Source organism: Coturnix japonica, chromosome Z (assembly GCF_001577835.2).
Source record: "Coturnix japonica isolate 7356 chromosome Z, Coturnix japonica 2.1, whole genome shotgun sequence".
NCBI lineage: Eukaryota > Metazoa > Chordata > Aves > Galliformes > Phasianidae > Coturnix > Coturnix japonica.
Window position 1 is genome coordinate 36,268,729 of NC_029547.1, and position 11,683 is coordinate 36,280,411.

Genomic DNA, 11,683 nt, shown 5'->3' on the forward strand with positions numbered 1-11,683 from the left:
CGGTGGGGCGGGGCTCTCGCGAGGCCTAAAACGGCGCGTGGAGTGGGGCTGTGATTGGCTGTCCCGACGCGCGGGCTTGGGGTAACTCCTGAGCTAGAGCTGGGACTGGGGCTTCGGTAAGTGCGGGGCGCTTCGGAAGTGCCCTGGGGTCTCTCCGCGCCTGCTGGCAGCCCTCGAACACGGCTCGGGCGGTCGCACGTTGGTGGTGCTGTGGTGGGGCCTTAGGGAGCGTGGGGGCAGGTGTTCGTTTATACTGCTGTAGGATAAAGCGGCCAAAACCTGGCACTGTGTATCTTGAATGCCCTGGCAGCTGGGTTTCACTGTGTAGCTCCTTAGGCACCCTTTCTTGGAGATGAAGTACTTGCAGGCGCGATTATGCAGCCTGAATACACACAACTGCTCCCTAAGCTAAGCAGAAGCTGCTGCGGCCTTTTAGTCCTCAGTGATCGTCAGGTGCTGACTGCCCTGAGGTGTCTTCGTCAAACCCTGCCCTGAGGCTGGAGGCAGCAGTGGTGTTTCATGTTGTCCTGTTGTCAGGCCTGAAGCTCTCAGCTCCAGTGCCACAGGAGTGAGCAGGTCTGTGTTGTGGATGGAGCCTTCTGCTTCTGTTCATGCATGGGAGAATGTCAGGTCAGTTCCTGAAGTAAATCCAGTGTTAACAGGAGCACCCAGAAGAAGAAAAGAAAAAGTAAATAGGATAACCATTTTTGTATGTAACTCTGGTCATGAAATCTAAGTTGTTTTGGTCTGGTCTTGCTATGCACAGCAAGAGGGAAACGGTTATATGCTTCTGATTAAATAATCAGGTAAGGACTCACCAAGAAGAGCTGGGTGTTGAAGTCTAAATACTGATCCTCCATGAGCAAATTGCATAGGTTGCTGATGCCAACTGAAGCTTACTTGTTTAAATGTTGGAATTGCATATTTATTTTTAGCATCAGTGGAAGTGTTTCTAGTTGAAAATGATTCTGTGTTGTCACAGAGTAGCTGGGCTCCTAAATGAGAGCAAATTGCAGTGTTATAGAAGTGAAATATATTTTATAAATTCAGCTGTTGTCAGAAGTGTAAATATGTCTTTCTGGATTTTGTTTTAGCTTGAATGAAAATGACTACACCTAATGTCACAGCAAGAGTGGAAACCTGGCTTTCATCCACGTGGCACGTTAAAGTTCCTTCGATATGGCTGGAAGCATGTATTAATTGGATTCAGGAAGAAAATGGTGGTAGTAGCTTAAGTCAAGCTCAAATTAACAGGCAGGTGTTTGAGCAATGGCTGTTTACCGATCTAAGAGATCTGGAATATCCAGTTTTGCCAGATGGCATCTTAGATGCCCCCAAAGGAGAGCTGTCTGGCTTTTACTCCCTGCAGATCGATTCATTGCTTGATGTTAGCCAACCAGCATATTCCCAGTTGCAGAAGGTAAGAGGGAAAAGTACTGCAAATGAAGAGGTAACAGCCAATACTCAGGCATTCCAGAAGCCCTGGGAAGCAAAGCCTACCCGAATGCTGATGCTGCAGCTAACTGATGGGATACATCAAATCCAAGGCATGGAGTATCAGCCAGTGCCTGCCCTCCATAGCAACCTTCCACCTGGAACAAAAATCACCGTGCATGGTAATGTTGCATATCGTCTTGGGGTCCTTTTGCTTAAACCAGAAAATGTAAAACTGTTGGGTGGTGAGGTAGCTGCTCTTCTGGAGGAGTATTCTCAGGAAAGGGTCCTTGCTAGATTACTTGGAGAAGCTGAGAACCCTGATTCTACTGGACAACCTGGTCATGAACAAATTGTTCCAAGTCGTGTGGATGAATTAGGACAAACTCTAGGCCCTTCGGATGAAGAGCTCTTGGCCAGTCTTGATGAAAATAATGACTTTATTTTAAACAATGAAACATCTTTAGAAAGCGGATACTGCAGTAGGACTAACAATTTTAATACAGCCTCAGGTTCACTCACTACATACAATGAAAATACTTTGCAACAGGAATCAATAAATCTTTTGCCTCGTTCAGATGAACAAACTCCGCCTCCTGTGGAGTATGATGATGCCTTTTTAAATGACTTTCCTTTGGAAGATGCCATTCTTCTGGAAGAAGAGATCCAAAGAGAGCTGGAAGAAGTGCCATCAGTTGCAAGGAATGGAAATGTAAATTTAACTACTGAGAGAATTCCACATACATACCAAAGCTCCTGTCGTTCGTCTTTAAATGAAACTTCTGAAAAAGATGATGGATATGAGAGAGAAAAGCCTGTAGACGTTATCAGTGAGCAAAAGAATCTGGGAAGAACGGTATCTACTGAAGATGGAACTGATAATAGTGGCTTTTTACAGTGTAACAGTGTACCTCAGGCCTGCAGCTCGGCAATTGTTCTTTTGGAAAGTCCTCATGAAGAAAGACAGAATGATTTAGGCCTGCATGAGAGCAGCTGTCAATCCCGTCATGCTCCTTACAACAGGCAGTTGAACAAGGATCCTGTATCTTTCTCAAAAACTGATCCAGAAGCAGATCAGCGGGCCAGTCTTTGCAGACCAGAAAATACATGTGATCTTGATTTAGATTGTCCACCTTTCACATACATTTCCCTTCTCCTTGCAAAAAAGCCAGAAACTGTTACAGTTGTGAAAGTGAAGTGTTTTATTGTAACTCTTACTGGAAACCTCTCAAGCAGTAATGGGTCCTGGTGTATAAAAGCTAAAGTTTCTGATGGTTCCGCTTACCTTGAAGTAGATTTTGCTGATGATATTCTTACAAGTTTGATAGGGTTTTCAGTGCCTGAAATGCATATGTTGAGAAAAGATCCAGCTTTGCAACCAAAGTTTAAGGGTGGTTTAGAAAGATGTCAGAAACAATTGATAGATCTCTGTTGTTTGATGACTATAGAGTTCAATCCATTTCAGTCTAAAGCCACTGTCTTAATTCTACAGGATACTGATGCAAGACATCTAGAACAACTGAAGAAACGTTTAAACAAATAACATGTGCAAAGCTGCTGATCTAATGGAAACATTTAAGTTAATATTTCCTCCAAGAAGCTGTTGAAAGTTTAACATTTTGAAGTTAAGTGGTATGCCTTTTCTTTCAGGGAAAGTAGTGGAAAAATGAGAGGAGGGGATGGATTGGTGGGAAGGAATTTAGCAATGTGCTTTTCAGGTGACAGCATTGAAATAAATTTTCAAATAGTTCTGTCTTGATTTAAAACATTCAGATATCATTCTAATTCAGCAAAGTCTTCTGTATTCTTGACTGGTATTCTGTAGGAGCAAATTTTTGTCAGGAAATGAGTAATAAAGAACAAACCTGCTGGTTCTTACTCTTTCTCAAGGATGAATTCTTATGTGATATTTAAAGGTAGTTGTGGAGGAAAGTGGTTGAGTAAATTGAGATAGAATTATTGTTTAGGTGTGAATACTTCTGAATATGCTAGCTTGAAAACTTGAGTGCATAGTGTTTGTGCGAGAGCCTGAAGTATAGAGAAGTGGAAGATTTTGTTCTGAATGTTCAGGTGTAGAAAAACCCAAAAACCTACATATAAATAAATGGGATTTTACAAAACTGTACTTGAAATATTTGGCAATTTAAAAATTATATTTTATTAGCAGAAAAAGAATTATTTCAACCAATAAAGAATCTGTGTTTTGGCATATTCATAATTGCTAATAATTTTGAGCCCAGGCAAACTTATTCATTAGCTCTTACATTGTTTACTAGTCTGATCTTTCCATAGAGTTGTCAAATACTTGTGCTACAAATCTCCTGTATACTTAATATTGGCCTTAATTTTGGTTAAACATTAGTAAACATTAAACTTTTTGTTGAAGACTGTTCTGTCACTGTTAGAGAAAAATATAAGTCTTTTTGAGTGTATAGAGAATGAGAAATATTTTTGTTTGTTTTTGTTCTTCCCTTCTCTTCTTCCCACCCTTTAGCCTTCATTTTATTCTTTGAGATGAGTAGAATTCTGAATTCTTCCAGGAGTAGGGTGAAGACAGTGAAAGTCTGTGCAGTGTTGAGAGTGCTTGTGGAGAATGTAAAATCAGTAGTGAGGAGAGGGATTTTTCATTTGAATTGCCATTATCTAACTTTTTCATAGCCTTTTCTGTTTCTAAACCATGGTTGCTAGAACTTTGGAAGTTGCTGTGAGACTGTCAGTATTGTTTCCCTGCTTTGCCCCCAGTTGAGAGGTTTTCTTTGATAATCCAAGGGACTTAAGGAAAAGTAGAGATAATTTGCTAAATAAGATAAATTGGCTGCAGGTGGAGAAAGGGAAAACTTTGTGAGGCATGGGCCTTTTTATACTTCGTTTCCAACAGCTTAGAACTTCAGAAATTAGAAATTTAGAATTAATTAGAACAGCTTAGAGTTCCCGTGTTGCTTTGCTTCCTCACATTCCCTTTCTCTCTCCACTCTGAAGAGAATCTGAGCAAACCATAGCTCTGTTAGTTGCCTGTTTCTAACCTTATGGTCTGATGGGAGAGTTGTGCATCATTTAGAATTGTAATAACTGTAACTAACAGCAACATATCAAACAAGCAGTGAAATAACTGGTTGGGTGTACTAGTAGTTGGCTCATGCACAATTAACTTTACTGATGATCCGAACCAACGCTGCTATTTCTGATCAAAATGCTTATGTGCTGTGAGTACATGTGATGTATGTATATTGCCTTTGCATGCCAAGAACTGATACATGTCTGTCTTTCAGATAATCAGAATTCTTACAGATCAAATAAGCAAACAGGCTGCAACCTCCCTTGTCTGTGTTAGTGATCAAGTGGAGAGGTGAAAATGCACTTTGCTTGGAGGTTGTTCAGAATTCTTTTACAAGCTGATGAAGATGACAGTCAATATAACTCAAGAGCTGTGTGTAATATTCCATCAGAAAGCAGTTGATGCCCTTTCTGTCTTCTCCTTCACTCTTCCTTAACTGTGCCCTACTTTCTTAAAGGGTATTCACTCTCACAGTAGAATAAAGCTGTAGCTTGACCAAAGAATGTGGCAGGTTTCCAAATAGACAAGGCTACAAAAACAGCTTGGGGACTAGCCTAATCCTTTGGATACAAGTTTTTCCACAATGATGCATGTCCTTGTAACCTGACAACATGGTCTTGTTGAATGAAGGCAGCCTCCTAAAGAAGAAAGCAACAGCAAGTTGTGGTAATATTGTGTTTAAGTGCCAGTTAGTAATGGTAAAGTACTTCCACAAGGATGCTCTGGACTGATTCCATCTAAGAGCGTTTCAGTGACTTCATGCTGAAAGAATGATATTTCAGGTCATATCAGTAGGAGTTCTCATAAAAGTTGAGTGGGGAATCATAACATTTGGTACTAAGCATATTTCTTTGTATCTTGCTATAGTAATGTCAAGTATTTCTGTTTAGAATAAAAACCCAGTAACTTCAGATCTTACTTTGTAGGTAGAAAAGAGTGAATTTCAGTACAGTGTTTCTGAGTTATAATAGTGGCTAGCAAATGTTAATGTATTTACCTGGGAGAAAAGGCAAAAAGGACCTTAAAATGTAAACAGCACTTCTGATTTCAGATCTAATTCTCTGCATTATAGTCCCTGAAGTAATGGAACAGGAGAACAGCAACAATGACAGAAATGGGAGGTAAGGGCAGCCTGACACTGCAATTTTGTTAAGCTCCATAGAAGAGGCATACATTTCCTACAAATCAACTTCTGCTATACGTGTACCAGGCTTCTATATTGGTATGTCCCTATTAAATCCTTTTTCTTAAGGTTTTTTTTTGTTTGTTTTGTTTTGTTTTTTTCTTCCTCCTTCTGCTTATACTGGGTTTTACAGCAGGGCAAAACTGTGGCGTGTTCCTGTCAGAATCTGCTTTTGTTTCTTAGACTGAACAAACTCACTTATACTCTCCAGGGAGTGGTTTGTGCTCCAGTCCCCCTGACCACCTTGGCAGCCTACTGCTGGACGTGCTCCAGTGTTTTTCTTATGCTAGTGAACTTAAAATAGGACACAGTGCTCCAAATGTGGTCTCACAAAGCACTGAAAATAGAGGAAAGATTGCTTTCTTGAAGCTGCTTGCTGCTGTCCAGTAAAGCTTGATATAAGACTAGTTACCTTCACTCCAAAGACACTGTACTCCTTATCTGTCTTGTCTCCTGCAGTGTGCAGTGCTGTCTTTCTGCACATCCTGATAATAGAACTGGGGAAATGTGAGGTTGGGAAGCAGACCTTAACCCTTGAGAAACACGACCTTAAAACAAACAAACACAAACTCACTGAGTACTTCAGTCTTTCCCGTGTAATTTGTTACTAGGTCCTCTCTCTTATTCAATGGTGAGCTCCCATTTATCACTCTCTGAATATACTTACAAAAATCCTTTTTGCTGCTGTGCTTATCCCTGCGTGCTCTCCTAGTGTTCCCCCCAGTCTTCCAAAAGATCCTTCCATGTGCTTCCTTAGTCACATTGAGCTCAGGCAGGGTCTGCCTGCTCAGCTCTCTGTGGCATCTTGGTGTTGGCTGTTTTTGCAGGCCTACTTCAGAGATGTCCTAGGGAAGCAGCTTGTGGGCCTGCCCCAAGCAGGATGCAGTCTCTCACTGCGTCCAGGTAGATCCCTAAGTGAGCTTTGATCTGATTTCCAGAAGCTCAAGAGTTGTCTCTGTTATCTTGTTCACTACTTAAGCATTTTAAACCACACACACTCAAAATCACTCAGCCAGGCCTACCCTCAGGTGTGGTATCTTGAGCTCTTTTCTTTGAGGCTCAGGTCCCTCAGAGCACTGCCTGCCATCTATTCATTGCTCACCTGCCTCTTTTCACCTGTGTGGCTGATGTATAATAGCTGTAAGCTATGTAGGGGAAGATTTTATATTGTAACATTAGTCGTCACAATGATGGATTTAAAAGTGCTTTTGTAGAGTGAGTAGTGGAAGAACCTACCACTGAACAGCAAAAGAAGTTACTTAAAAGACAACGGCAATATGCAGCCTATTGTTTAGTACTAGATGAATTTTTAGAAAATGTAACTTCCACTATTTTCAAGGACTGTCATTGATTTCAACAAAGTTTTGAGACTATGAAAAGGGTAAAGAGGCAAATACCATTGCATCAATAATGCAGCCTGTCTAGACGAACAGCTGGAAAAGATGTTTGGAGAAGGAATGACAGGTCTGAGACTTTTACAGACAAGGGAATTTCCTTAGTTCCTGAGGAAGCTCTCACATGTCCATCTGCCAAAGAAAAATCTTCCTCAACTTGGTGACTCCTCAAAGAGTGGTAGGAGTTTGAATCTAGTTTTCAGCTCTTAAGCGCCTTATCTGTAATTGTGGTGGGAGTTTGGAGATATCTGGTATTTAGTGCTATCTAAATGAGCATCCATGTCCATTTCAGAAACACCAGACTCCTTGAAAAGGTTCTGCTGAGAGCTCGTGCAGTTAACCCAGCTGGCGTGGACCACCCTGACATGTTATGCAAATTCTTTGTGTCTCTCTTTGCAATTTGGTCCTTGGATAAGGACAGTCTTCCTTGGAGGAAGAAAAAGAATAATAATAAAAAGGCAGGTGGTTATTTCTGCACAAAGGGTCAAGGATTTTTTTTTAATGATGTTGATAATAACAGGACAACAACGAGGCAGTAGATAACAGTCTGATCTTAAAGTGTTGGCAGAATCATAGCCTTCACAGAGCATCCTTTTAGAGTAAAAAAACCCCACAAAACACTGAGGTGAAAATATACATGTATAAGAGAATCTGTGACAGGAAGGAGTGTGATTTATGGTCATTATGAGGAAATGTTCTACACCAGCAGCACTGAGGAAATAATTGCAATTACAAGCTAAATGTTTGCAACTGACTTTTCTGTGTGTAAGACAGTTTCATTTAATATTTACCACTACCGTGCAATCATTATTTGACAGATGTATAGGGTGTATAAAGTACAGGCAAGAATTGTTACTATTTAACTACAAGTCTGGCTTTTATTTTCAGAAAAACAGACCAGTGCTGCTGGCTACCTAAGCAAGCATATACTTAGATAGTCTACCTCCAGTTAGGAGTACTAGTATAGTTACCCTCATACAGATTCTCACAAGAAAACATTAAATAGTGTAAATAAAGATCCACTTTTAACTTAAAGCATTCAGAAATCATCCAGTAGAAATGTGCTGTGAAAAGATGTACTTTTCCTTATAAATTACAGATCAATTATTCTTGAGTACAAAAAGTGACAAAAAATACTCTTAAGCTGCCAAGAGTTGCCAGGATAAAAAACAAAAACAAAAAATATTTTGTTTAAAAATACAAAAAACAAAAACAACAAAAAATATTTCTTTAAAGCATATTAAACTGTGCAAGGATGCTGAAGGAAGATTTACTTTTCATTTTAGCAGTCACTAGAAAAGCGTGTGTTTATCTACAAAGCTAACAAGCGCAAACTGTTAAATACTGTAATGTAATCACATTTGTTAATGAAGGCAAAGCCAACACAAGAGGAAAACAAATGTTTTAGCTACAGAAGTGTGTTGCTATTTGTGAAGGGAAATGAGTTTGATATTACATGATGTTTTTAATAACTACATTAGGTTTTATTTATAATTAAACATTGTATTATTCTCTAATACAGTAGTATTAGTAATAGTAGTAATAGTATTCTCTAATTTCAGTAGTGCGTGGGGATAGGACTAGGGCTAATGGGATGAAAGTACAGCATAGGAAGTTCCGCACGAATGTGCGGAAGAACTTCTTTACAACAGTGAGGGTGACGGAGCACTGGAACAGGCTGCCCAGGGAGGTGGTGGAGTCTCCTTCTCTGGAGATATTCAAGACCCGCCTGGACACCTACCTGTGCAACGTGGTGTAGGGAACCTCCTTTGGCAGGGGGGTTGGACTCGATGATCTCTAGAGGTCCCTTCCAACCCCTACAATTCTGTGATTCTGTGATCTGTACAAGTGTTGTAGAGTCTGTAATAAAAGAGTCTTATTTAACATAAAGACATGAAACAGTCCCCTTTTTCCAGCAAAATGCTATATTTAAAATGTTTGTTGGTATTGGTGACTGTAGATGATTAATCACAAGGGATAAAAGAGTTTGCTATCAGCGGGTGTAAGACAACCAGTTAGGCAAATATTACTTTCCAGATTCCATTTAAACTGTTAGTTTAGTTGTCATTCTTCAGCTTTTACCATTCTCAGACAGAACTGGGAGTTAGTTTGATCACATGATGTTTTCATAGCAGCTTTTATGAAGTTAATGAACAATATATTAGGCCCTGCAAAAATCAAGATGTGAAATTATTATGAATACTCACAGCTAAGTATTATTTATCCATATGTAAGCATGGTAATCACTCTTCACAGTCAGTTGCAAAAGTACAAAGTCAAGCATGACTGTGTATTTATCTATTATTACTTTTTTTTTTTTTTTTAAATGTATTTTCTTAATAGTAGTTTATTCTTGTGCTACAGACTGTTCTGCTTCAACGGTACAGTCTAAACCAAACACACGTTTTTGTATGCATGAATTAACCCCATTATTGCAATTTCTTTATGGAAGAACACATGAAAATATGTGGTAAGAAAAAGTCTTAGTCTTTTGGATAGTCTTAAGCCAATTTAAATGCACAGCTCAACATTTTTTATGAAGACTAACTATTCCGTGAAATAATTAGTTTTTAATTTAAAAATCCGACACTATATTTCCATTTTAATTTATTGCTTTAGGTCTTCCTGAGGCAGTAGGTTTGTTCACTTTGTATTCTACTAGGGTCTCAAATCCTCAGGAAAGATGTTCTGTGATGGAAGGAAGCAAACCAAATTTTTATTGCAATGGAGATTATAGTATTTTGCACTCTAATATTTTGTCAGCTAAGGTTTTGTATGCTGGAAATTTGGATGTCTGTGTTCCCAAATTCATTTAGGAAGTATAAGAACTTGTTAGTAGTAAAAGGGGATGTGTCTGGTGAGAATGTCTGGTATCTCAAAGGAAGTGTATTTTGGCAAGATGTTACTTTAATTTCTTTAGTTGCATAGAAAACAAAAAGCAAAAGATTTTTAAAAAGAGAACATTCTCCTAAGCATTACTTGCTCATTTTAGTTTAATTTGATATCTGTATTTAAACTAAGATTGCTGATATAGGCAAGGAAATTATGATTTTTTTACTGGTACAGCATTGAAAATGCTGTGTTAGTGACATCCACAGGGCCATCATCAGTAGCAAAATTTGTGTTGGATTTGCTTATGGCAGAATATAACTTCAACAAGTACTCCTAAATATTTTTATAGTGCTTACAAGCATTGTCTGTCAAAACTTAAAGATAGCATGGGCTTTGTTTTTTACTGAGGGTACTGTCTGACCCAGCATGTTTGAAACAAAAATGTTCATTCTATGGCGGAAGCCTGCAAAACAGCTGTAACATGATGCCATTCAGTCTTGGAAACTGGATTGGTTTGTTTTCCACGGGGGATGGTTTCAGTGCAACTGCATTATTTGTGGTATTGTTATAGACCAACAAAATCAGCAGATATTATTTTTTCTGTATAATGATGATCTGTCTGCTAACATCTGTGCCAGTTTGCAGAACCCTAGTCAATAAATTTCCTTTGAGATTTAGGTGGAATTTAGTTAACTGAAAAAAAAAATAATAATAAAATAAAATGAAAAAAAAAAATAATGAGGAACTGATAATTTAATGTGATATTTCTGCATTTGCTTTAGATTTACTTGAGAGAGTACAGCTACTAAAAGAAGCCGTTAGGCCTTATCATAGAATCATAGAATCACCAAGGTCGGAAAAGAGATCATCCAGTCCAACCTTATCTATCCCTGTTTCTATGTTTGTACACCATCCTCTTTATCCCGGGTTAAAAACAAGGAAAAATCTTTGTAGTGCTGCTGTGTTTAAAAACTACCTTTGATTCCTGTTGCTGGGTTGGATTTTAGCCTGAATCAGCCCCCCTGAGGCATAAGGAAGTAAATGATGCAAGGTTTGGAAAGAAGCAGGGCAAGGGAGAGATGCACAGGTTGATTCAAGGTGTGGGAAACTGTCCACATACACAATCTTGCTGATCAATAGCAACAGACAGTTTGGAACCCGCTGGAGGAAAATAAGATGAAAATATAGGAAGAGGCCAAGTAAAGAACACAAGAGAAGGAAGCTAAGAAGCCCTGAACATAACAGCGAGAGAAAAAGCTCACTGTGTCCTCTGAATCAAACAATGCTTTTATTAGGAGTAGTAACGAATAATAAACAAAAGAAGATGGGGGTGGTGGGGAAAGGGAAATTTTAAGCTCTCCAAGGCACTGAAGAAATAAGTGATTGTAGAATGCCCTGTTTGGCTGCAGGAAAAGCAAAATAAAGAAAATCATGTGTGTTTTATACTGATCAAATTAGCCAATGAAAATATTCAAAACAACTGGAAGAAACTGCTTAATCTAAGGATAATTAGTTATCTACACTGTGTTTCCTACTGGCATTTTCTAGCCAAAAGAGAAAGGAAGGCACAGTGGATCACTGTTTTCCCATAAGTATTTCACTGAACTTTAATATTTTCAGACATAAGAAACTAAAGTATGGACTGCACTTTTGTGAGCACATGCACGGATAATGTCTGTGTACTAATGTCTTTTTCTCTCTCAGAGGTGGCAGCATGCTCACATGTTATTTAAGCAGACTGCGTGGTAGTAGTAACGTCACTTTTAGTGGCAGAATTTGAGAAGG

At 39.0% G+C, this 11,683-nt stretch overlaps 1 protein-coding gene across 1 annotated transcript; it reads left to right on the top strand.

The window, feature by feature from the left end:
• Positions 1 to 3: 3 nt before the first annotated feature.
• On the top strand, positions 4 to 5,742 carry RMI1 (RecQ mediated genome instability 1). Its single transcript, XM_015849205.2, has 2 exons — positions 4 to 116; positions 1,095 to 5,742. Exon 2 carries the CDS (start codon positions 1,100 to 1,102, stop codon positions 2,975 to 2,977), a length of 1,878 nt encoding a protein of 625 aa, XP_015704691.1. The 5' UTR covers positions 4 to 116; positions 1,095 to 1,099; the 3' UTR covers positions 2,978 to 5,742.
• The last annotated feature ends 5,941 nt before the right edge of the window (positions 5,743 to 11,683 follow it).

Coding starts and splice junctions, on each gene's coding strand:
- RMI1 (XM_015849205.2), top strand. CDS start 1,100: ATGAAAATGACTACACCTAATGTCACAGCAAGAGTGGAAACCTGGCTT.